General features: G+C 35.3%; 1 protein-coding gene across 6 annotated transcripts in view; it reads left to right on the forward strand.

Moving 5' to 3' along the window:
• The window catches only part of KIAA0825 (KIAA0825 ortholog), a 243,702-nt gene that overhangs the window by 55,467 nt on the left and 160,419 nt on the right, over positions 1–27,816 (forward strand). For 5 of the 6 annotated variants that reach the window (XM_088156364.1, XM_088156359.1, XM_088156360.1 and 2 more), the window contains one exon: positions 17,766–17,936. The exons of the other annotated variant lie outside the window; for it this stretch is intronic. In XM_088156364.1, coding sequence (XP_088012490.1) covers positions 17,766–17,936 — 171 coding nt within the window. The remainder of the gene's footprint in view (positions 1–17,765; positions 17,937–27,816) is intronic. 6 annotated transcript variants of the gene reach the window in all.

Here is a 27,816-nt window from a genome sequence, read left to right on the forward strand (position 1 = left end):
AATATACTTGATTATTTTCTGTGAAGAGAGAGATCCAAAATTAGTAATTACAGCTTTATGTTTTAAACATATTATTGCAGCTGAGTTCTAGACTGTGTCAGAATTGTGGTGCAGAAGTAAGAGAGAGCAACTCATGTAATTTAACAAAACCTTTTTATAATCAATTGGATAATACTGTTGTATCACAGTAATTTTTTTCAGCCTGTTTTACTCTAGCTGCTGAAATATGTACTAGAATAAGAACTATTTAATCCAGATTCAAATAAATAAAAACTCTTCTGTTTTCTACTTTTTTTTTGTCAGACATTTAAAGGAGATTATAGGAAAGATCGTACAGTTATGTGTCCATGAAACAGATTCTGATTCACACATCAGAGCTGACCCAAAGGATTACTATGCAGATTCATATTCTCAAACTAAGAAACAAACAAAAAACCCGTTTACATTTTCTAGTCTTGTGAAAGTACAGCAAGTTAGAGTTAATACCGCCTGGTCATTTCTTCTTGTTCCAAGAAATGTCAAGCAGGAAAGGAATCTGTTATTGATGTAGTGTTTTCTATTTTTTCTTTTTGCTGTTTTTAAGTCTGACATGCTAATTTCCAAAGGGAAGAACCAATGCTTTGGAAAAAATGATACAGAATAGAAACTTCCAAAACATAATTGCACAATTGTTTGTAATTGCTTTTTCAATGCAATGTTTTGAGCATGCCTCTGTGGAGGAACTGTTTGTTTAAAGCATAGCTTTCCATAAAGTGATTTACAGACAGAAAATATTAAAAGTTTAGATTTATGTGAAAAATACAGAAACAAAAGATCTTTGAATTGTGCAGCATAGAGAAAGGATTAGTGAGCTGATGATTTGTCAGGTCTCTACAGAAGAAAATTACATGCTTCTGAGTTTTAAAGTCAGCATATGTGTTAGTGTAAGTCAACCGAAATTTCCAGTGGAACAAATGCAAAGATAATTTTTTAACAGGAACTGAAATATGGAGGAATATTGGAACATGTGAAAGACAAGAAAAAGGCATGCAAACAAGAAAGTTGAAAGGATGTCTATATTCAGTATATATTCAGTATATATACTAGCAGAATGCAGTGTTTGTGGGAAATAATGAAAAGATGTTGTGTCAGAGTACAGTTGACGTATGAAGTAACAAGAAATGTGAAATTACATTGTGAGATGTGAGTCATCAGTGAAAGGATTCAATGACAAAAAAAATTACCTGTAGTGAACAGAAGTTTGTAACTTAATTTTCCTTTCAGTCTCAAAACAGCTCACGAAGATGGGAAGTTCAGTTATCTCCATTTTACATCTAAAAGTGTTCACAAACATGTCTCTCTGAAAAATCGTACTTTAACTCTGTGTTACAAAATGGAAGAAAACAGTCATTCAGTCTATTAATACACTACTTCTTCTACTTTTTTTTTTTTTTTTGCAGCTGGATGTGACTTTGCATGTTTTTGTGCCAATCCATCTATGAGTACAGATTTCCAGCACACTTTTCTTGTGTATAGTCAAAAATACAAAGGAAGGTGAAAACAAACAAAGTATATCTTAGGACTTGCTTGCAACATTTCCTGCAATTAATTAAAATATAATTTCTCTGTGTCATAAACATTAGACCAGGTTTTAATTTTTATTGAAAATTCATTAAATGTCAGATTTCAGATGCAGCAGCTGTCTCCTTAGCACCCATAAAATGTGTTTAGAATTCATGCTCATTAATATAATTTAATTCTCAAGATTGCTTTATTCACAGGGGCTGTTCTAGTCGTGCCTTTGTGTTATTTTACTTAAAGAAATTAGTACGGGAAGTAGGTATTGATTTGTCTACTGGTTTCCTACTATTCCTACTAGTTTTCTGCAGAAAACTGCTCTTACAGACTTCAGGCAGGGAAACCATAAGGCACCAATAGTGAAATCAGAAATCAGGAGACTAAAACAAAATGAGGTCAGAGCTGTGAAGTTTTGAGTGTGTTTTTTGGGTTTTTTTTTCATTTTTTGGATGTGTCATAGCCTATTATTTGGTACTATTCATCAATTCAAAGAAAATTTATCCTTGTATCATAACTTAAACAGTTATTACTGAGTAATTTATTTAAATATGAGCTCATATGTGAAGAGTTTTTTAGAAAGAGATTTCTCTCCTATAAATGTATGAATATACTACATTTGTACCACACTAAGTTATATAAATGCATTTTTTTCCTTTAGAATTAAAATGTTCACAAGGCAGTTCACGGTGAAATAACTATTTGGGGACTATTTTAGGAGGTTTGTAATGGTGGGCAAGTTCTTAATGCCAAGTCACTTTTCCTGCTTGAAACTCTTAAAAATCTGGTACTTTGTTGCCTGTTTCTAAGCGTCAAGTGACTTTTTCCGCTTGGTACTTTGTTGCTCTCCAACAAATTAGAGTGGAAATTTATTTTTACATAGTTAGGTTAAAAGACGGTTTTAATAGATTACCTTGACAGTGATACCCAGTTTGCCAAGTATCAAAAGAACCTCGTGCATAATTATGAAGGGAAGGACAGAAAAAGAAGGGTTTTTTTCTTAACTGAAAGACAGATGTGTTTCTTATTTTTTGATGTATGTTGCCTCTGGCCTCTGGGAGCCCTCAAACCAGCACATTTCAGAATATGAAAATAATTTAATCTAGGGCGTTCTGTTGGGACTGTTATCCCAGAGGTGATAGAAGGGTTTGTATTTGCTTAGTCCATTCTCAGGGTAATGTGGTTTTGGCTGATGTTTGTTGTGTTTTTTTTTCTCATAAGAAGTACTGTAATTGATCCTACTATACAGCATAGGAAAAAAACCCCAGAAAATTATAAAGCAGTACCAGAACCTCAGAAAACTTTATATAGACAATCTATTTCTGTTGGGAAGATAGAGGTAGTCTATAACAAGCTTTAACAGAGTTATCTTTAAAATGTTCCATATATAACAATCTATTTGCAAAGTAAGTAATTAACAAGTAAGTAATTAACATTTTTCTTTTCATTCTGTACTAGAACAGTTATTTGTGAAGTACTCTGAAGAGACTGTTTCCATTTATCAGTACCTAGGAAGTGTGTGGCTTGACAGAGAAGCTGTTAAAATGGTGTGTGAAAAGGGGCAAATTTTGGAACTCGGTATCCTCAGTTGCCAGCTCTAGTGGAGGCAGGTGGTTTTACGTTACAACTTGGTCCTCTTTCCTGTAAGATATGTGCCTCTTATCACCTTTAACCTGGCTGGATTCAGCCAATAGTATTTAGGTTGTTACTGTAGGAGGTTTTTATATAACATTAATTATAATTTCTCTGTGTATTCTCAGAACATAATCAGTGTTTCCAACTTGCTATAGTAATATGCAAGGAATGTTGCCCAACCCACTCCCTCAAGTTTATTTTGTTATTGGTTTGTTTATTAGTGGGATTTCGTTGTTTCAGACTTTCTGTCATACTAATCGTTGCATCTTTCAAAAGTTTATGTAATGTTGTGGTATTTAAAAGTATACGAAAAATATCAAATTGACAATACTTAGCATGGAAAGAATCACAGATGATTTTCAAGTTATCTCTTACAATTTCTTGCTTTGATTTCCAATGTGATATTTCTCAGAAATTATTTGCTGTAAGTCTGTGTATTGTAGTTTTACCTTTAGAACCCTTTCTCTGTTCCTTTGTTTGCAAAAATGTTAAGCTAGTTTAATCTGGCATGACTAACCTGTATTAATTCGTCATCTGTTAGATGAAGAAAAAGCTACTCTTACATGAGATAAGACATCTGCCAAAGAAACTTAAATCCCATGGAATTATGAACAGTTTATGTATTAGTGGAAGGTTTTCTTTGGCTATATTTATATAGTTTCTGTATATAAACAGAGTATAAATATTTATGTAGACTAATTAGCTGTTTTTTCTAATTTCCTATGGTTAAAATGAAACAGATATTGGAGCTTTATTTTTTCTGACATATTCAAATTGATTGACTTAATATTTTTAAATGTCACAAACTTTCCAGACATCCTTAAACATTTAAAATCATAATTGAACTTTGTTTTTAAAATCTGAGGCAATAGATATTGTGTTGCTAAATATCAGTTGTTCACTATTTAAAAAAAAAATTATTGCAAAGTGGAGGTAAACTACAGTGATGCTGGTTTGACTAAACACATTTTTAGCTAGAAAATAATTAAAATACTTTCAGAGATATACTTTAATATTAATGTATTACACTTTTACCCCAGTATATATCCTCTTAGTTAGAAGCCCGGTAAGCTTCCTTTCTCTTTTATTTCTCCAGAATATAAACCAGAATATAATTTTATTTCTTCAGAATATAATAAGAATATATTTTAAATCTATTACCTTTAAATGTTCATGAGTTCTGATAGAATATATTGTGTTTGTGGAACACCTAAAATGAAGATGGCATGTAGCTAATCTTGAATAGAAGGATGCAGTACCATTTATAGGAGCTGCATTGGTGCAGTGGAGTTGTGAGCGAGAAGAAGGCTCTGGAGTAGCTTGTTGAAGTGAAGACAGCTTTGGGATGTTAAAATAAAGTACTTGGTGAGGAAAACCTACTTTAAGCTCACTTATACTTACATATTCCCAGCAATTTGCTAAAGAGCTCACTTGAGATATGAGTTTTAGGTTTTGCACATTAAACTTAAATTTTATTTTTCTACTATGTTTATGTGCATATGGTTTTATTCCCCCTAGTATATAATTTCCTCTCTTTGAAATTAAGAGCTTTAGTTTCACACTTGCTTTTATTTTTCTGTTTGCCATCTCAATGGCCACTGTTATGGCCTACAACCAATCTTCTATGATTTTTGTCTTTTCTAGCAAAAATATACCTAAAATAGTATTAATACTTCCTCGTTTAATGACTACATGATTTAAAATACCCCAACCATTTACATCTCCCATTTATATCTGGAAATAAAAGATTTCTAAACTTGGCTTAATGTAATTAATATTTATATCTTTTATATATATAAATATATATAATATGCGTAATTATATATATATACACAATTATACATATATATAATTAATAATTATATATACATATAATCAACTTTTTAATATTTCTCTACAGATAACCATTTATTGCAGATAATTTACGGTATTTGTGCTGTAGTTACAACTGGTTTTCCACTATGTTTTCTTGCTTGTAGTCCACTAAGCATGGGGATGAAAGGGGAAAGTGTTTTAGTCACGTGACTTGCTGCTGTTCAGTCCTGAAAGTCCTGTTGTATCTTTTGTAAGTGCTGGAAGGCACATAATTCAAAGTAGTCCATATGGATTACAGATGATAATATCCAGTATGATATCCTGCTTCTGCAGATCAAATTCATTCTATTGTCCAAATCCTTGGACTGGTACAAGCAAGCTTTCACTTTACACAGTTAAATGTGTAATATGTTCCTAAGGGCTAAATGTTTAGAATTATGAAGTTTCAGAATTTAGTTATGGAAGAAATTATTTGAAACTAGCTTTTTTCATAAATTTAAACTTCAGGGTATTTGAAGACCCACATAACTATTGTAGTGATCTTTATAGAGACAAAAATAAGGAAGTTTTAAGAAAAACTGGAACTTTCTCCTCCTTACTTCCTTGCATGTCCCTCTTTATGTTTTTTCTTACTTGAGGAGATCCACAATAACCTGCTCATCCCCTCCTGTGGACATGCTGGTTTTGTTTCTATTTGTGCACTACCAGCGGTTTCTTTATGTGCTTCCATTATATTGCTGCCTGCTTGGCATCTCATTCTCTCATCTATTTCTGATCTCTCTGTCCCATTGCAGAGTGCCTGGCAACATAACTTCTGCAGGAACAGGGCTTTAGGGACCTGTATAATACAAGATATGGAAAGAATGGTACCTGTATGCAAGTCACCATTGAAACTACTGACCCCTTGAGCTACTCTGCACATATATTCACAGAATTGTAAGGGTTGGAAGGGACCTGAAAGATCATCTATTTCCAGCTTCCCTGTCATGGGCAGGACACTAGACCAAGTTTCTCAAATTCCCATCCAACCTGGCCTTGAACACTTCCAGGGACAGGGCATCCACAATTTTCTCTGGACAACCAGTTGCAGTACCTCATCACCCTCACAATCAAGAATTCAATCTTAACATCTAATCTAAAGCTACCCTCTTTCAATTTGAAGCTATTTTCCCTTGTCCTGTCACTCCCTTCCCTAGTCTCCAGTTCTTCTGTAACCCCTTTAGGTACTAGAGAGGGCTCTAATGTCTCCCTGCTCTCTTCTCCATGCTGAAAATTTCAACTATCTCAGTGTGTCTTCAGGTACTGTGAGGCGTGGCACAGTCTTCCCCATACCTTACACAGGTGGAGTAAAAAAAGGTGGTTTTCATCCATGAAGGATGGGGAAGTAACAGGCATCAAGTAAAATTAATAGCACTTCTCTCTTATGCATATATAACTGTCACAGAATACACAGAATGACAACCGCAAAAATGTTACGACATAAAGATTGAGTAAAAATGCAGATACAATCATTAGTTGTTTTGCTTTCTATATACCAGGGAATGCTAATTTTTTATTATGAACCAGTCAACACTGAGATATTCAATAGGTTTGTCACCTATTTAAAATAATGGAACAAATAGTGCTGGTGGGAAACTAAAATATGAAGTTGAAATTGAAAATCAGTGGACATACTGGTTGATATGATACAGATTCCTGCGGTTTTCTGTCTTCCTGGGGAATCCTATACAATTTTGACAGGCCTAACAAGATCCCATTACTCAGGGGAAACAAAATAAATATCCTTAAATTTAATATTGGAAATAATGTGTTTTATAGCTTCTTTGTCACATTTCTTATCTTTGTCATATTTCTTATCCTTGCAAGTATTGTGTTTGTTTTCTTTTGCCCAACTGTATTAAATTAAAATATGAATAATACTGAGTAGAAAATCATCTGTTTGATTATGCAGAGTTGAAGTTTTAATAAAATGAAAGGACACTCTTAAAGGCTATATGAACATAATATCCCTAGGACCACAAATGTGTTTCTGTTGCGAAAGCTTGTTACATTTTAAGCTTATAGGGTTAAAAGATAACAGTATCTAAGTTACTGAAATGTCAGGTGAACTGGTATAATTGCAAAGCGGGTAGTGTGCCTGAAGAACTTCCATCTTTTCAGAGCATCTTTTTGCTTGAAATTACTTATTAAGCCTAAATTATGGCAATGGGCAGTGAAATTTCCTTACTTACTCTTTGTCATATTGAGAATACGCCTATTCCAAAATTTTATTATCTTGCTATTTACTTGTTAAGCTTTGCTTTTACAATTATTTAAATATTTTTAAACATGAAAATCTTGATGATCTTTTGGTTTGTATTTTTTAAGACTGTTGTGTCCTAATGAACTTCTTCCACTTCATCTTTTTAAACAGGTATTCAAATCTATTCAGAATTCTTCAGCGATTGAAAGGCACATGGTTTCATTCTTGTTTTTTTTTTTTTAATGTTTTCACAATTGGTGAACACCAGCTAATTACCTTCCTTTGTGTTTTCACAGCATACCTGCTTTTTCCTCCTCAGAATGAAGAGAATATTCAACTCACTGTGCTCTGTAATCATTGCATTCTCCTCCCAAGTGTAAAAGATGAAAACTGATTTACTCTATAGTCTGACATTTTGTAAATGTTCAGAAGTCAATTTGACATTTATATATTGTAGTTTTCTCTTTAATAGTAAAAAGTGACAAAATCTGAGGGACAATTATGAAATTCTCTCTTCTACTTCAGAATATGGGCCTGCATGAAGACTGTATAGGACTATGGCAGATTAGAGAGCACTTCAAAAATGTCTTTAAAATATGCTACTGCAGAATTGATTCAAAGAAAGTTGTTACAGGAGTCTTTTCAATATGTCCATCTACCATCATTAATCCCAAGTTAACAAGTTGGTCTTGACTCATTTTTGTCAAGAGAGACAACCTCTTCTATCATAAAAATTGTACAGTAAAAAGTTAAAATTATTTTAGTTGCAATAGTTTGTTTTGAAAAATTATATAGGTGGTTAAATTAGGGAGCAGTGTCATGCCCGCAAGGTAGTTGAAACATATTAAATTAGAATATTAATACCCTTTTCACTGAGGTTTAATCTTATAATATTTAAAAACGCAATCAAGGGGCCACTGTATATACTGAGTTTTTGAAAAATAAAGTTTTCAATCATTTTTTTAGTACTTTTCACTACATTTACTGAACAAAGCAAGGTGGTGGATATATTCTGGTCTATCTGCCTAGAGAGAATAAGGATAGTTAAAACCCAGTCCAACTTCTTAATTAGAAATCTAGCACACAGTGCCCAGAAATATTGTGGACTGTTTGAAATTAAATTAGTTACTGGTCTCAGATTTTTCAGAAGAGTTTATTTTGCCTCATTGGATTCACATGCTGATCATCCTCTGGCTAAGAAGCAGATCTTTGTACTCTAGCATAAGGGACAGTGTACGGATTTTCTGTTCATGTGCTGGGAAATTCAGTAACAGAAATTATGTGACCTGTTATACACTATACTATCAGCTCATGCATAAAGGAGTGTTTTAATTGTGTAATCTCAGCTTAGTGAGTGGGAACTTGTATCTTTACTGGCACATGATTAATCCTTCTTTTGTATATTAGTCTTTCTATAAAATACTTGCTTAAAAATTACGAATTTTGAAATATTTCTCTAGATGTTTTTAAATGGCAGTGTCTGGCCTCTTTTCTATCTCTCTAGATTTATTTTTGATGTTTATATTCCGTAGAAAAGTAATCATGAGAACTTTGTGGTGACTTTGCCTAACTAGGGTTTTGAAATACAAAGGTGCAGGAAGCAAAAATAAGAGTTACTGGCTCCAGCTGTATTTTTTTATCTTATTTGAACAAATTAGAGCTGTCTGTTTATATCTTGGAGTAAGAGAAGCAGAAGTGACACAGACACTTAAATCTATTTTTAAGGAAATATGTAGTATCTAATATCATGCATATTCCTTCCTACAGAAAGGAATGATCAACACGTGATAGAAATTACTGATTGCTTGAAGGTTCCTTACAATCTAATCTGAGTAGAATAATTCCAATGTAATGAACCAGTCTGTGAGAGACCCAGCCTCTGTGAATGTAGATGCAGAAGCATTGAAATTCAGCTAGCAGACATTTACATTTGCAGGCACTAAAAAAATGCAAGCCAGATTAAAATAAATATGTTGATTACTGTGTTTTCAAATACACACTAGAATTGTGTTTTATCAGCCAAGTGCTATAAAATGGTTTGCAGGGAAACACATGCAAGTCCTATGAAAGTTAGAATTCATGAGAAGGTTTGACAGACCTGGCAGTCCTTAATTTCTCTTTCAGCGATGACTGAGGAAGATCAGCTTTTGGAGTTCTGCAAAGACTGCTGTTTCAGTGTAGTTGTTATTTTCAGTTATTTTCAGCAGGCTTTCTTAGTTTTTATGCTCTCTTAAAACATTCTACTTTGGTGTTTTCTGTGTGTGAATGTGATATTCATATTCAGAGAATGTGATAACTCCCTCAGCCCATAGCGTAGGCAAGAAAAATCAAAAAATGCTTGTGGAATCTGTTTATGTCATTGGCAAGGCCAAAATATTATTTCAGATCTCTGAGAAGTATTACTGGGAGCATAATTTTGTCATAGGATATTTCTTGCAGTTTTCAAAAAGGACTTTTTGGCAATAGTTACTACTCCAGAAGAAATTATAAATTGTAGAATAGTACCTAAAAACCACTTTTAACAGCTAGAAATATCTGTAACTATTGTCTGTGTACAAGTTTTAACGTCATTTTAGTTGAAGGCATGATTTTAAAATGTCTGCTATGTTAGTATTTTGATAATTATAAAAAAATTATTGGATTTCAGATGCTAATTTCCTTAAATGGACCAGTCAGTTAATTAGTTCTAATTCATAAACAGAATAATTCATTTACATTTGTATTGTTTAAAGTGTCACTGTTGACCAAGAATTGAAGCGTATGATAGTAATGTCTTGTAATCTATTAGAGGTTGTGCATTTTGAGAGTTAAGGGGGAGGCTGAGTCTCTGGTTTCAGAGGAAACTGAGATAGTTATCAGTGTATAAAGTAATTTTCTTGAACATGATTACAAAGCAGTTCATCCTCAGGGTGGTTCAGGAAGTCTCTGTAGTTTGTTCCTCAGGATTGTAAAGGAACTGTATCCTGTCAAGGAGTCAGATTTGTAAGCTTATTTGTTTAAGATGACAACATAAATTTGAAGTCAGAGTGTGATTCAATGTTCCTGTTCTCTATCCTGTGTTTCCAGCACTGGTCTATCCTTTTATTCATTAGTTGGTCAGTAAACATGATTTACAATTAAAGATTTCATTTTGGCTAACCTACCCATGTAATGTTCATAAAGGACTTAGCATTTGGTAGCAAACATGTAGCAACCTGACATGGAATCAACCTTCACTATAAGGTCAAAACTGATCTCATTTTATTGGGAAGACCTTATGGAGAAGATTTTAATAAATTTTAATCAATAAAATAAGTAAAAATAAAAGTTATAAAAGTTAAAATTAATAAATTTAAAATTTAATCTGTTTCATGTGTAATGAATCTCTTTCAAAAAGTTAGTGTGGTTTTCACTTTCATTGTTTAATATCTGGCAGTGACATCTCTGTGAGAGACCCTTAATTAAATGTATGCAAATTTATGCAAGCTTATCATGTTTATACATAAGTTGAGATCTCTTACTTCACTGCATTTTTTTGCCGCATGCACAGTATGGATGTATAGTGTAAGCATTTACGAAAGTCACACAGTAATTGAGATGTCTAATAAGAAAATGTTTACCATTTTTAGATCTGTTACTTTTTTTTTTTAATGGACAAAAAATGCCAAGTTGTAATTTCTTTGTGAAGACTGATTTACCAGATTATCCTGGTAAATACCCTGGAACTCCTGGGTCTCACTGCACCTAACAGGGAGCTGCAAAACAAGACATGTTTAAAAAACCTTAGCCGCTGGAATAACAGTTTACATCACTAATAATTCTTTCTAGCTCTGTCAGTTTCAATCAGCAGAGAGTACATGTGATCAGTATATCTGGTAAACTTGTCAATGCATTTTTAAAGCAGGATTCCCCAATTTATTTTATTCAACTCTACTCTCTCCTTTCCTTTTTCACCATTTCAAGTAGAATCTTGATAAGACACAGATACAAGCAGCTGTGTATAGCTAGCTCAGGCTACAACTAATTTGTGCAGAAAAAAATTAAATCAGGAGGTAAATTATTTCATGATTGCTCATTCCCAACAGAGTTGGGCATCATTCTGAAGAAAATATCAAATAATTGGTTTCAGACCATGTCAGACACATGCAATTCCCTTCTCTAATGGCTGTGTGAGGTAGGACTAGGCCTCAGGGGTCACCAACAAACTGAAAATAGCTTAGTGCCAGGCGCAGCAATAGAGAGACAGAGCACATAGGAAATGAAGTGGCAATAAGTGCAATCTATAGGGGAAATGTGCTTCACTTGAAATTTAATGTATTGGCTTAGAATCTGGCAGTAAGCCATGCAACAATTGTTTACATTTCTGTCAGCATCTGCATCTGTTCTGCTTTGTAAATGGCACTTATCTTTGAGTGAGTAAATGGTGGAATCAATAACAACTGTTAAGGGATTTCATTTTTTTTCATATTCCATAAAAATTCATGTTACAAACAATGTAGCCTTAGATTAATAAGAAACAGACATTAACAGGGTCAAAGGGATTTGTTTAGGAACATTTTAGAGCTTCTTGGGTTTGCAGTAATTGTATCCATGTGACTTGAATGTATCTTGTAACATATCCAAATTAAACTGTTAAAAAAATGCCAGCTTGCAGTAATGAAGATGATTTTTTATAATTATCTTAAGTGCTGTGTATAGAAAACTGCTGGCACTGTTTGTAATAATTTAGTTCTGTGTAATACCGTGTATTACATCTGCTATGCAGAAATACTAAGTTGCTTTTTACAGTATAAGCAAATTACTGATTATATCCATCAATACCAATTATTTAAACCCAGCAGTTGCATTAAAAATTGTATACCAACATGCCGTTTGAGAAAACTGTGAGCAGATGTCCATAAAAACGGAATATATCTTTACTAAATGCAAATGAAAGAATAATACTACTTATATACAGACTCTGTTTAAGAGATAGTGTGCAGATGAATGCTGTCATAAATGCGAGATTATTTTAATAGTTATAGCATCACTTAAAAGTTACTATTACTGAGACCTGAGGAACACATTATTGTTAATGGAATTTATGTATGTAACTCTCTGTGCATAACTTTGAAAATTTACCTCTTGGAATACCCCTATATGCAGTAACTGTCAGCAGCTGAGTTTGTTTTGCTTTATTGGGCTATTTCTTTTTGGATTTGAGCAAAATGGTAATTCCATTTATAATGTATGCAGGTTGTAGTTAGATTTTAAATTTAATATTACACTATTTATTTTTTATTTTCTTCCTTATATAGCTTTATTGAATGAAATTCCTGACATTGCCTGCTTGTGTCTGTAGTAGAACAATATTATAGATCTATCTTACCTGAAATCAAGTCTTAGAAATGGGGACAGATGAATGATATTTAATGTATTGTGTATTGGGAAGGTACTTTATAGTATAATTGTTAAAAGAGAGTTTTAGATTCTTGGTTCCTGCTGAGGGAGAAATCCCCACTGTAATCACTAAATAAAACAGTCATCAGGTTGCTTTCCAAGGATTCCACCATAAGTCTCAGAAGCAGTTTAGCCATGTGGCTCTGTAGAGTAAGTAGTAAAGGCTAATTAATCTGAGAGCACCACTGTCTTAATGTAGTTATTCTTTAACATTTAGAGCCACCTCACCTCTGATGCAGTTATTTCTGTGTCACACTTTACTGTGTCACATGCCTGGATGAGTTGAAATTATCAAAATTAGCCACTAAGTTTTTGAGATGTTGTGAATGCAAAATTCTTTAAAACATTTGAGGTGCTGTGCTCATTAAAAAAAATTAGAAAACAGTAACAAAAGTTGCATTTAGCTTATAGGTGTCACTCATACATGTTTTCTTATGCTTTTTGAGATTTTAAGTGCCTCCAGACCATAATCAAGGGAGTTGGAACACTTTTTTTAATGGTTTCAAAAGCTACAGCTTTGAGGAAAGTATCACTTTTGAAACTTGCTATAAAATCACAAGTTAGCAGATATACACAGGTCATCTAGATCTAGCTCAGCCTTATTTCTCATGTGTCTTAATTTTCAGAGATGAGGGAAAATCTTTAAAATGCTAAGATAAAGTCAGATACCTTGCTACTGAATTTAAGTACTTAGGAGAAGGTCATGTATAATCAAATGTTTTATAGAATATCTTTCACTTTGTGTTGCTTGAAAAATGCTTTAATTAACTTATTAGCTGTCTTAGAATTCATATGGGCACCTCTCAACTTCATCACTGGTGAAGTGAAATTCTATGCTACCATCTGTCCAGCTACATCCAGCCAAATGGTCTCTGGTAAAATGGACAGCTTTGTTCTTCGACAAGGGTGGCGTGTCCTTCAGATCTTAGGAAAATTTCTTCAGCTTCAGTACATTCTGCTAACATGAAAGACCAAACCTGAAAATAGTACCCCTAGTTTCTCCAGTGTTGTATAACTGCTTCAGCAGCCTTGGCACAAGCACACAAACCTTGCACAAATTGATAGATATCCAGTATTGGTTTTACTTGGGTCTTCTTTTTCTATAAGAGAAAAGCTCTCTAAGAGTAACATTTTGGGTTACAGATTTGGGTTGACAGACTTCTGGTGCCTGTTTTTTGATAGTTGGGATAGTAAATCAGCATTTCTGAATAAAGTAAATATCCTTTAGGTTCCCTCTGCCTCTATGTGGCACAAACTCAGGAGGACAGATTACCTAAATGTAGAGATGTTTATTGCATGAAAGTTTTGAGCTTATTCCTTTGCTTCATTTCAGTTTTGTGTAATGAACCATCAAGATTTATTTACTTGCTACAAATAAATGCAGTGCAGGTTCAAGTTAATTCAAGTAACTTTTTATCTTCTCCCTCCTATCCGCCAGAAAGAACTGCAGTCTTGATAGCAGAGACCTCAAGTATTCTCTTTTCTCCTCTTAGAAAAATAGTCGTGCTGTCCTCCATGAAGCAGAAAGACAGTTTCCCAGTTTTTCTGAGTTTTTTGTCTGAAAACTCAAAGTTCCTTAATGCAACAAAGCCTTGTGCGCACTAGTGAGCCTGAAGGCCCTGACCAGCCTTTTCAGGGACCTATATCGCAGCCTGCTCAGGAGATCTATTTCATCTGTACTGGGGTCCTCAGTCCCTGCTTGAACTACATCACAGGTGTCCTGCTGTTCAGCTCTCCTAGAGCTGTGGACCCCATTGATTAAATTTTCCTGCCCTGAGCTTGAACCTGCCTTATCATTATGGTTCCACTGAGTGGTCACTGAACTGTGCCTGACATGTGGTTACCTTCACCAGACCAGATCCAGACTCAAAAAGGGTGAATTTTCTTCCTGACGTGACCTCAGATTTGTGTCATCACCATGCACTTGGCTGATGATATGGAGTCTTGGTTGAAACCTATCATCTCAGGGTCTGCCTTGCTAGTATCTGCAGGAGGAGGCCCTGGCTGGCAAGGAATCTCTCTTGCTGGCTGTGTTATCATGCTTGACTCCCTGTTCCTCAAGAAGCAGCCAGATTTCAGTGGCCCCTGACACTGTGCTTGATTTGAATTTTCCTGAGCCAAAGATAGCTCATTTTCCTGACTTAGGATATTTATGCTAGCAGATTTGGCCTCCAGAGCATTTTAGGAATGATCAGCATAGTCATTGGTCTTGTACAGCAGTATGGTTGTGATTCCCGTTTTGCAGAGATGGAAGCCTTGGGCTATGTTCAGGAGCTCAGAACCTTTTCTTGCTCCTCTGTGTTTGTTTAGGTCCTGATCTCAACTTTTTTTGAGCAATATTTGCAAAATCAGCTCATTGGCACACTGACAAAGGCTGTAGAATGTACTTTACCTCTCTATAGCCCCTGTAGCAGCCTTTCTGTCCCTTTTTAGAAATTCTTCTCTCTAGGTATTGCTTTAGCAGGAATCCAACATGTCCTGTTGTTAGGAGGTGCTATTGAGGTACTGTTAATGTTTGTCTATATCCAAAGATCCTGCTGCAGCTATTTCCTTATACAAGGGCTACATGAATTAAGGTCAGACATGCCGAAAAACATCAAATTTAGAAGAATGATAGTAAATTGCAGGTGGTTCAGGAAGGAAGTTGGTTTGTATCATGTGACTTTCTTCATTTCCTTTATATCCTGCAGTTAGACTGGAATGCCATTGCTTAACTGATTCGTGGCTGGCTGAGATCAGCTTCATGAGCTTTCAGCCATCCTGTGCATGGTCCTCTGTGGACTGGATGCTAACAACAATGTCAGACTATTTTCATCATGGAGGGGTGTTTCTCTTGCTGTACTGTTTCACCTGGGTAAATGAGTTAGATTAGTTTTCTGACCTAACACTCTAAGTCACATTATGTGTTATTAAGTTACATTAAGTAACATTTTCAGGGTAGGCATACTCCACTCTGTGAATAGGGCCAATTTTCCTCCATACAGGTTGATGTTGCTGAGGTTTGGTTGAACATAGATCACAGCCTTCATTTTTATTTCACATCTGTCTGCATAGAGACATGTTCTTTTTATGACAATCTTTTGCGAGATTTCTAAACCTGTTTTGGGATGTTCTCTATGCCATCATCGCATGGCTGCTTAGCTCTTGGCTGTTAGTTCTTAAAGGTTTTTGTCCTGTGGTTGTCCAATTAGAACAATGTCAGAAAATAAGTGCCTTTTTATTCTACTCTGCCAAAAAATGGACAGTGATGTGCTTCTTCAAGCAGGCTGGTCAGTGGTCTTCAAAATTAAATGCTGCCATCAGTATTTTAAACCTAATGATCTGGATGTATATAAGGCTTTTTAGTCAAGCTTTGGATACTCAGGTCTATGCACACTACTTGAACATCAAGCACTAAATAAATGAGTTTTTATTTCTGAGAACCAATAACACTGAAATGTATTCTGAATGATCATTAAAAGTAAAAGTTTTTACTTTTTCTGAGTTTGGTAATGTATTCTAAAAATAGCATTACCTTTGTCTTCTACGGCCATTTTCTTTCAGTCTAATAAGGACAATACCATTCGAGGCAATCAAATAAGTGGATGATTTCCTTATTCCTCCATAGATGGGGCAGAAGCATCACAAGGTTTTCAAATTATAGTAGATAGAACTAATGTTCTGTTCATTTTTATGATGTGTTTTGTGGTTCTTACTTTGCTTACTCAGGCAGTCTTTTCATGTCGGTCAAAGTCAGATTATATTCTCTACTTCTCAGGTAAGGAGTAAAATCCTCTAAATAGCAGAAAGTGATTTGTCGTAGGTTTTAAGACTTAAAATTAGAAATCCAGTGATAGATTTGTTATTTACTTATTATTCAGAGAGGAAAGACACTAACAGAGGCAATTATGCATAACTCTTTAGACATTCTTAGAAATGCAAGGGACTAACGTAATACATCTGTTTGGAACTTTGAGGAAACTCACATGGGGATGCAAAATCTGCAGTCCAGTCTCTAAGGCTGCAAAACTAAAATAGCAAATTATGGAATTAGTATTCAGAGTTCAGCTCTGCTATTTAGATATATGTCTATTTAAAAGTGATTTATAAATGCCTAAAAAATATTTAGGAACTTTGAGGGAAAATGAAGGTACAAAGTACTTAAAATTTGCAACAGTAAGGAAGACTTGATGCATAAAAGTACATTTCAATCAATTTATTTTTGTTTTCATCTTTCAGAGCTTCCCTTTCAAGCTACTCTGGCTCTCCCTCTGAAACTTTCTAGATTAACTTAGATGATTAGATGTTACATCTGCAACAGAACTGTGTAGGAACATGGTATTAGCTCACCACAATTTCTATAGAAGTGCAAATTTGTTGCATTTAAAGACATTATAAAATTAAAGTCCTTAAATCCGTGTGGTTTGGTGATACTGAATTGGAAACGCCTCACAGTCGTTTATAGTGTGACTGTGCTAGTATCAGAGTTCCCTTGTGATGTGACATGATTATATGTTATCACTGCATGTGTTAACCTTTCAAAATAAATTGTTCGGTTTCTTCTTTTAAATACCAAATGCTTATAGCTATAATACTTGCTGATATTTGCTCACTGACAGTCTCGCTTGTTTCCAAACCCCACATATTTAAAGTTGTAGAGTGTCAGATTGATGTTTCTTTCACTCAAATGTCATATTCATCAACTGTATTGTGCTAGCAGATTGTTAAACAGACAAGGTGACTTGCAGAGTGACAAGTGATGTGATGTCCCAAACCATTAAAATACAGTAATGATGTGTTTTTTTCCTTTTCGGCTTTTGCAACAAAGTGAGTTTTCTTTAAAACACAGGTGAGAACATTTCTGAGTACATCCATTGCATGGAAAAAAATCCTAGTTAATGAATACAAAACCTGGAATTCAGTTGGAACCTCACAGATAATTCAGAAGTGCTGAAGACTTAGGAAAAAATAATGTCATAGTACTTTATAATGAGAAAAAGATGCATTATGTTATAAGAAAAATTAAATTGATGGATACATTATACTGTCTTACATAATCAGTTTTGCAGATCTTTTTTTTTTTAGCTGTAATAAAAGCAATTTTATAATTTTACTTGAATAGCGTCCCAGGAATACCACAGGAAAGGACGGAACTTCTGCTTAACCTTGTATCAACTCAAATGTCTTTCTCAACTTATCAAACTCTTTTTATTAATGGAGGAAAAAATTGAAGAACTCTCTACAGAAATTCTGCTGCTGCCTTCATTTACAGAGAGGAATAAGAATGTTCAAGGTAATGAATGCTTGTCCTGATTTATTCGTTTACTTTGTGCAAAAGAATAATTTTGTACTATTTTCAACATTAATTACCTAATTTATGTCATCATATTTTTCAAATAAATATGTTATTACATCCACTGAAAAAGCTTTTGAAATGTGCAGATTTACATTTGAGCACAATGACTCAGAGAAAAGAACTGATCTTTCTGTATAAAGATGTGATGTACTAACTGTAGATATTGATGGAGAGTCATGATAAAAAAACTATCAAACACTGTAACAAGATATCTCCTGCTGGATTCTCTATAAAATCCTGTGTCTCACATAGGACACAATACTTGAAGTCTGAATTCTTTGAAACTGACTTTTTCATATCCTTGTAAGCTGCCTTTTTCAAGAGAGAAAAGCACTGACTTTAATATCAGTTTAGTTGATCTTAGTGTACATGAAATGAACTACTTAAGGATATAGTCCTTGTTTAACCTGTATTTCTCACACTTACTCATATGTAGTATGTTTACTAGCATGCTTATCCCACTGGCTTTGGTGGGTGTGTTACAGAAGGAGGCTCTACATCAGTAAAATGATCAAGCCTCAGGTTTTCATTTGCTATAGGTCCCAAGCTCACTCTTTTTTTCATCTAATTGTATTCAGGAGAACCTGGTATCATGAAAATTCAGGTGAATAAAACCTTCCAGGAGTATCCTCATAAACATTCTTCTACTCTGCCGCTTCTGCCAGTAGAGACTCCAAGTCATGAGAGAGAAGTGGGTTCAAGAGCTTTGATTCTATTGCAGGAAAAGATCATACCAGAAATGAGGCCAGGCTGCTCAGGGAGAGAAAGGATAGGTGAAGTCAAATGTTCACTATCTCTATAGTCACGCTGCAGGCTGAGGAGAAAGATGTTTTGGGAATGATGTGGTCTCAGAATACTGAATTGATGAAAATAAAAATATTAAATAATAAGAAGAGTTCCAAGACACACGTTTTGCTGATGTATTCTTCACCTGTAGTATTGACACGCCAAAATAAAGAACTACAGGATAACCTATATATTTTTAGAATATACATCAAAGCTCTAATAAAATGTACATTCCATTTCTGCTACTGACTTCAATGTATTTCTGGCTCATTTAGTCGCTTGGTTTTACTAATCCTCAAGAAATGTTAAGCTATTATACATTATAATTTATGTTTTATGGCCTTTATTCTACAAAGAGGTGTTAGAATAAACTTGTGGAGTTTTCCTCATGTGTTGGACAGGGTACACATTCAGTAAGGGCAATGGTAAATGTACTTTTTATTACTGTATTAAGTGAGAAAGCATAAAAAAGAATAAAAAAGCCTTGAATGGGAAATTTATTTATGTGACTATATTTTAAGGCATGTGGTCTCCAGTAATTCAGAGAACTTAAAGATTTCAACATTAGTAAGAAATATTTTACTTTCCAGGATATAAAAATTGTCCTGCAGGCATTTTTCCAAGGTTAATTACAGAAGTGTTTCTCCAAAGAGTGTTAAGCAACCTTTTTTGAGAAATATTCTTTGAAAGTAATCATGTCTGTAGCAAGTCGGCTCTTAATTGGTACCTCTCCTTATATCTGAATGGGAAATATTATTAGATCTTGTAGGAGGCAGTCTTGTGGGTAGAAGGTACATTCTAAAAAAACCATGGAATTCATTTTACCCTGAAAAGCAAGTGAGGGTAAGTATTTTTCAGATGCTTTTAGTGAAGTCTTCAGACATACTTTGGTTTTTAGACTTGCTGTTCTGATCTGGTTCTATTCACAAAATGTTGCTCAATTATATATTTACAGATAGTTTGTGAAAAGAGGACATGTCCAGAGAAATTTTAAACTAGAGGCCTGACTAGAAGAAGGGTTTATTGGTGTTATTTTAATTTCATATTGTTGGAAATCGCAGTTGTAGTAAAGTGAAAGATTATTTGATGTGGGAGAATGAAATCTATGTTCCCAGTAGTTCCAGGCTGTGTTAAGTACCAAAAGGGATTTAAGATTGTCTCTGTTAATGTCCTACATTGGGTTGATAATCTTACTGTTTTCACTGATTCTTACTGTTTTCAGTGATGATGGCTAAGTTTTTTGGTAAGATTGATTAGAATCCTTGTTTTATTTTCATCAGAACACATTATAATATTTAACTAGACAATATAACAACCATCTTCTGTACTTATTTAGAAGCCTTATTACTAGAAATCTTGTTTAATTTGACAGAGTCAAGACTGTAGATGTGTCCGAAGCAGCTTTAAATTAACTTGGGTACAAAGGTCAGGTTTATGGTGCAGCACAGGCTGCAGAAACAGCCTAAGAAGCAGAGCAGATAAGCCCAGGCTGAAGTGTGTGCTGCTGGTGGTAGACAGTTACCTATACTCTCAGAGGGTTAAAGCTAGGTTGGGTATATCCAGGCTATCTCTGCAGTGAGGGATATCTGAAGTATCAGTCCTCTGCAAGTAGTACTGCTGGCAATTAGGGAAAGATGGCTGATTCATAAAAGGTAGATGAATGTCCAAGTCACCTAAAGTTTCCCTAGGCATTGCATAGACAGTAGCCTTGTACTTGTTTCGTTTATTTTTTAGTTGCTTTTAGTATTCATGGGAGACTTTTAATCTATGTAACTCACACAGAGATGCAACAAAAATGTTTTTTTCATGTGCTTGTGTCAAGTGATGTGTTTATGTGTATAGCTGTTTCAATGTCAATTGATTTTTTTGTTTTATATTCCATAGTACTTCAATTTTGATATTTAGAACATGTATAAAGTTCCATCAGAAACAAAGTAGTTCTTTGGATGGTTCCTCTTTTTAAATTTTTTTTTTTGTCCCAAAGATGGCATCTGAGTTTTATCTAAACCAGACGGTTTCTTGGCCCTCATTTTTCCCTAAACCCAGCAATGACAAAGAGCAACGGCTGCATAAATTGGATGTAAGAAGAACACTTAGGGTTTATCACAGAAGAATCAAAGATTTCATATCTTCTGACAGATTGTTTGTACTCTTAGGGGGTCTTAAGAGGGGTCAAATGGCTTCTAAGAGTTGCTTAGCTAGATGGTTAAGGGATTGTATTAGAGAGGCGTATGTAGTTAAGGGTAAAGAGGCTCCCAGGGTTTGTAAAGCTCATTACACTAGGACTATAGCTGCTTCTTGGGCGGAGAGGTCGAAGGCTTCCACATTGGAAATTTGCAAGGTGGCCACCTGGGCTTCTCTTCATACTTTTCATTGCATTATTGCTTGGATGTAGTCTCTTCTGCAGATTCTGCTTTTGGTAGGAGGTTGCTTGTGAACCAAAAAAAGAACAGTGAAGAAAAGAAAGACATGTAGTTCAGAGTTCTAGCTGGCAACAAGACAAGTTTCTTTGCAGCTTGCACAATGGAATCCTATGAAGACCAATTTAGGCCGTTGAAAATAGATGTTAGAGGGAAGTACTGCCTACCAGTGTTCTCTGATGGTAACCCCATGGCAGACAATAGCACCAAAGGAAACAGTGAACCGGAGTGAACTCTGTAGGGAGATGGATGTAGAGAGATTTTTAGGTGATATGGATAGGTCTCTGAGTTCAGTTTGAGAGTTCTTTATCTGGCATCTTCTGGAATATATTCAGAATCCTAATTTTCACAAATTACTTTGCGTAGATTGGAGAAAAGAATTCTCTATTGCATTTTCCGCTCTAACTTCTTTTCACTGTTCTCCATCCAATTCTTCCTGATTTTTTTTTTACTTTACCAGCAATAACTTAGTGTTTCTCAGTGAGCAATATGTATACAACAAGATTTGAGTTTAATTTAAAATTATTTGTGTTTCTAAGCACAGTTTTTAAAAAAGATAGTATAAATATACATTTTATCTACTACCAATGTGTTCTTCAAGTTATCATTTAAATCAAAATAAGGAGAAAATCCTGCCAAGTTCTTGAGCAAAGAAGTGATGGTATGGTTTAGTTCCAAACTGAACGTTCCTGTGACATCTGGACAAGACTGCCTTTCAGAGAAAAGGAATCTGTATTTTTCTATCATTTATTCACAGTGGTGCATAACCTCACTTCATTCCGCTATGGGCACTGAATTTCATAAAATTAAATGAGTAACCATCCCTAGTTTTTTCTTTATCATTTAACCCTTTTATCTGCAGGCATCTTGTCATGCCTACTGTGATGAGATAGTCGACTTCTCTATTTACATTCAGTTGGGATGTTCTGACGTACCTTGTACTTCCAGCATCACAGCTTTTCTTTGAAGCAGTCAGGAATATGTTTGTCTACAATCAAGGATTAAGCAGGAGATTTGGATTTAGAACTCTGCCAAATTGCAGTCTCTTTCCATCTTTAAGTTAGATTTTTCTTTCCTCTTGGGTTTTCAGAAACCTCTTGTTAAGACTTCTGAAAAATCAAAGAATATCTAATGTGCTTTCATCTGTCTCACTTTTCCCCCCATTTCAGTGAGAAGAATTTTGGACTATCTGACAGATCAGACAATGAATACCAAGAAAGGCTTTTTCCAATGGAGTGCTTGAAAACACTGTGGGAAAAGTTGTCAAGTCCTTCAGTTTAAAAGCTCTGTCTCATGGGACTGGGAAGATTTGCAGAAGTCTTTCCTTCACACATTAAAGAGAAATCCTTAACTCTATATCCGTTTCTGGAAAGTATAATACAAGGAGTATCATATAAAATTTTGGAGGTGCATCCTCCTAATAGACTTTTATTGCAAAGTTGCAGTGTTGCAAAATTTGCAGTTGAAGATTTAAAAAAGTTAGGATTTTTTGCTTTGGTCTCAATGTAAGATGTTTAAATATCTTCTTTTACAAATACACAGCTTCAGTGGATCAATCCAAAGTGAAGATGAATTTACACTAGAACGGGAATATAATTTAAGAAGTACATTTTCTGCGTCTGGGTTAGTACAGTTTGCTCAGTACAGTACAACGAGTAAAAGAAGATAGAAAGCAAAAGGGGTTTTTGACCCATAGTCAGGGATTTTTTTATTGTTATTTATATTTCTGGAGGAATGGTTCTTCCTACTTTTGCAAGATGTATTATTTCTAGTATGGTTTCAATAAAAGTTCTGACTGAGCTGGCTAAATCCAATTTGTAAGGTACTTTGATAGCACAGTTACTTAGCTTATACACAGATAGTGAGTCGTCATAGAAAAGCCTCCCTTGATACTTTGCTATTCTATGCTGCATGCAAGATAATGTCACAATGACTGTTCTTATGGCCCTAAATGCTATAAAAATAGGAAAGCTGTGGAATTCTATAGAAAAAAATTAATAGAACTTCTTATAAGAAATAAAAATAATTCTATTTAGAATGCAAGAGATATCACTGTCATTCTTCAGTCTTTGTAATCATCATTACAAAACCAGAAAAATACTGAAAAATACTGAATTGGAGAAAGAATTAAATAAAGTGTAGATAAAGGGGACCTAGGCAAAAAATTGTTTTGAAGAGAAGAATAATCCCAGACAAATTTTAGTACACACAAGGAAAGCTGTCTGAAGAGTTTTGATTTTAAGTGTAGCACTGGATATAATCTTGTTCTCATTATTTACAATCAAAATTATTAAAGCTGCCTGGCTGTTAAACTTAAGGAAGTACACAAATTATGAGCAGTCCCTCAAGACTAGATGTTTGTAGAATATCAATTTCAAGATATATAGATATAGATATAGATATAGATATAGATATAGATATAGATATAGATATAGATATAGATATAGATATAGATATAGATATAGATATAGATATAGATATAGATATAGATATAGATACAGATATATATATATATATATAGCAAGGATCTGTGGTTGATCCAGTCTTCCCTGATAATAAAGAATGGTCATGGTGAAGGTGTAGAATATGCTCTGGAAAAGGAGCAAATATGAGAAAATGACATGTTTTCCTTCAGCCCCCATCTTCTTTCACAACATTCACTTTTTTCTGCTCTCTTTCTGCAAATTCCCTTCTCTAAACAACCATTTGAGAGGAATCACATGCATTTGTTTCTATCTGTGCAAATGCAGTTTGATTTGTGCTATTTAAAGAGAGGAGTCAGAGAATTTGCCTAGAAAAATGACTGTCTAAATGGGTACGCTTCCTCCGACCCATGCCTGCCTTCCTGTTTGCAGTGGCAAACTAATTTAGGCTGAGTAGCAGCTGTACTTTAATAAAGCTGTGCTTCTCTTTCCAACGAGAGTTTGCTGATTAGGCCAAGACAGTCAGAAGGCAAGTTGTAAGGCCCTAAAATCCCTGCTTGATGACACTTAAAGAGGCTTGCAGTTTTTCATATATTCTCAGTTAGACATGCAGTACAAGTACCAACAAGATAATCTCAAGAGATCACAACAACAAAAGGAAAAGCTTTGCTGGCAACTTCAGGATATCATAGAACTTTGGCACAAGGTTTAGGCCAGCATTCAATCAAAATAAAACACTTTTCAAAGCATTAACTTAGCTCATTCAACTTTGCAAACTCTAAGCCCATTCAATTTTAAGTTACTCAAAAATTTACGGAACAGGGAATTAGAAGAAAAAGATAGAAAAGATATAGAAAAGAACAAACATAACTGACGACTCCTGGTTCCAGTGGTGTTCAGCTCATAGAGATTCCAAGAGGAGGTAAGGGCCAAGATGTGCTCACCTTGTGTCTCAGGTTAAATACCCTTTGGCTTTCCTGGGCCCTTTCCCAGGTGGGAGTTCTAGTCATCTGGCCGCCTTGGGGCTGGACTGGAGCTCCAGGGACAGGGTGTGGAGCATTGCCTGCAATGTGCCAGGGATTGGAAGCCACTGTGGGGCTGGGATACAGGCTCTAAGGTGTGGAGTGTATGGAGCAATGCACTGCCTCATCAGAACAGAGCCTGACCTCCCTCTTTCCCTCACACACGCACATCCAAAACATTTTGAGCAAGAAATCCTTCTAGTCTCTCATGCAAGTAAAGACGTTGCAGGACAGGAAGGTTATCTGTCTCTGTGGAAATAGTGTTTGAGAGGAAGGTTGTAGTAGCATCTGAAGAGTGGAGGCTTTATGGGGGCTGTGCCTAAGTGTACAATGTTCAATACAAAGTGTGAAGGCAACCCTTGCTAGCTGGAGGTTAAATCATAGGATATTAAGGCCAGCCAACTTAAGACCAGGCCAGATGAGATTTGGAATAAGCAAAAATTTGAGAAACCAAAGGAGGTTAGTAAATATGGGAGACTTGAACCTGGGGCTTCTTTGAGAAGACCAGTGAAGTTTTTAATGTGTGTAAGCCTACATACACAAACACAGATATGTATGAGTGTAAAGCAGGAATGCCTAGACTGTTAATTAGAAAAGGAGGTGGGATAACGTAGTAGAACATGTTAATTTAAAAATGAAGGAGCCTGTAAAATGACTGATGTGGGCATAAGCATCATTTGGCTCTTTGCCTGTGATCCTGGAGTCACAAATGTACCATCAGTGAGATATCTATTTATCTCAGCTGTGAGTTCTTAACAAGTAAGGCAGCAATGCTGTGAATACACAAGGATTTTAGGTTGAATGTTTTTCTTTAAAGTCTTGATATAAAAAGGTATAAATATCAGATCTAAGTAGTGACAATAATACGAGAATGTGAATATATAGCTTAGTTGTGGTTATATATCATGGTTAGAATGTGATGTTATATTTATAAAAAAAAGGAGAATTGCATGGAAGGAAAGGTAAATTTAAGGCAGAAAGCACCAAATAGAAAACAGGGAAAATATCCAGTCAAAGTTGTTTGCATTTTTTAAATTCTGGACTAATTTCTAAAGAAGACTGTTAGAAACTTCATCATAAATTACATACATAAATTATATTAAAACATGCTGAAAAAAACCCCAGTTTTGGTACTGTCTGTAAATCTGGTACTGTGTTGAATGACCAGGGAGTTTGATGGCCTGGTTAATACCTTTTGGTTTTATGTTCTACCACTTTATCTTTCATTTTTCCCAGCTCAAATCTCTCAATGTCTTTTGAAAATGCAAACAAAAATGGTATTTGGGAAAAAAAAAAACCCTAACAAACAAAAAAACCCACAAAAACTTCAAAACTCTACAATGTTACATAAGTGTATGAAAAACGGTGTTTATTTTCAGAATGCAAATTGATTAGGAGAAAGGTAAAATCTACTTTGGATAAATTAAATCCAATGCTAAAAATTTCTGGGAAAGAGAAAAGCTCTTTAAACCTTGGCCATATACTGCAAGTATATTTCAGATCACTGAAGACCTCTAAGGTTATTCCTGGAGGGTAATCTTTAACAATGCTTTGTCAGCACCTGGTCATTTAAAACCTCTTTTAATTTCATAGAAAGTATGTTACAGATATCCGCACCAGTGTTGTTTACCAGATCTATGCTACGAGATGGGTTTTTAAAATACCATCTACTTTGGTGTTATTCTTGTATCTCTTTGTGACTCACAGAATCACAAAATGGTTGAGGTTGGAAGGGGCGGACCTTTGGAGTTTATATTGTCCAACAGTCCCTGCCCAAGTAAGGCCTCTAGAGCCAATTGCTCACAATTATGACCAGATAGCTTTTGAGTGTCTCCAAGGATGGAGATTCCATAACCTCTCTGGACCACCTTATGGTGTGTAGTCACGTTCACAGTAAAAAAAACATTTCCTGTTGTTCAGAGGAAACCTCCTGGCTTTGCGTCTATTTGTGCCTTTGACCACTGGCCCTGTCATTATGGAGGACTGATTCTGGTCTCTTTGGACCCTCCTTTCAAGTATTGATTATAAACATTTGTGATATATCCTGCCCTTAGCTTTCTCTTCTGTTGGCTAACAATCCGAGTGCTCTCAGCCTGTCCTCCATTCCCTTTGTCATCTTCCATGGCCCTTTGTTAGACCCTCCAGTATGTTCATGTGTATCTTGCACTGAGTAACCCACAACTGTACACACCACTCCGGTGACTCATCAATGTTGAATAGACAGGAAGAATAATTTCCTTTGACCTGCTTACAATGCTTTGCTTGATGCAGACCAGATACCATCAGCCTTCTTTGCTGGTTTATGTTCAACTTTGTGTACTTCTGGGCCCCCAGGTCCTTTTATGCAAAGCTTCTCTCTAGCAGGGAGAACTCCAACATAGGTAGATGCCTGGGTTTGTTCCTCCCCAGGTGCACAACTTTGCTTCTTGGACTTTATGGGGTTCTAGCATGCCCATTTCTTCAGCCTGTTGAGGTCCTTCTGGATTTGCACCATGACCGTCTGCCTTCCGGTTTGATGTCAGGTGTAGACTTGCTGAGAGTACACTGTACCCCATCATCCAGATCATTAACAGAGGTGTTAAACAGGATTGGACCTAATATTGACCCCTGAGATAGATTGCTAATTACTGGCCTCAAACTAGACTTTGTGCCACAGATCACTGCAATTGGGGCTTGGCTATTCAGCCACTTTTCAACTCGCCTTACTGACTGTTTGTCCAGTCCACACCTCAAGAGCTTGTCTACATCTTGTCCCATAACGAGATCTTATGAGAGACAATGCCGTGGGCTTTATTGAAGTCTATGTAGACAATATCTACTGCTGTCCCTTCATTTATCTGGCCAGTAATTTCTTCACAGAAGTCTATCAAGCTGGTCTAGTATGACATCCCATTACTGAAGCCATGCTGAATGCTCCTGATGAATTCTTTGTAATGTGCTGGAAATGCCTCTATTACCTTCCCTGGGGTTGAAAGGAAGTTGACAAGACTGATTCCTTGAGGAATCCTCCTTGCCCTTTTTGAAAATGGGAATGACATTTGCTTTCTTCTAGCCTTTGGGCTCTTCTCCCAGTTGCCATGATTGATCAAAGGTTATTGAGAGTGGCCTTGCATCAACATCTGTCTATTGGTGATGGAGAGATGGAGGCATTGGAATTTGGATCAGA

The sequence above is a fragment of the Sturnus vulgaris genome, chromosome Z (genome assembly GCF_052056855.1).
Source record: "Sturnus vulgaris isolate bStuVul1 chromosome Z, bStuVul1.hap1, whole genome shotgun sequence".
NCBI classification, from domain to species: domain Eukaryota; kingdom Metazoa; phylum Chordata; class Aves; order Passeriformes; family Sturnidae; genus Sturnus; species Sturnus vulgaris.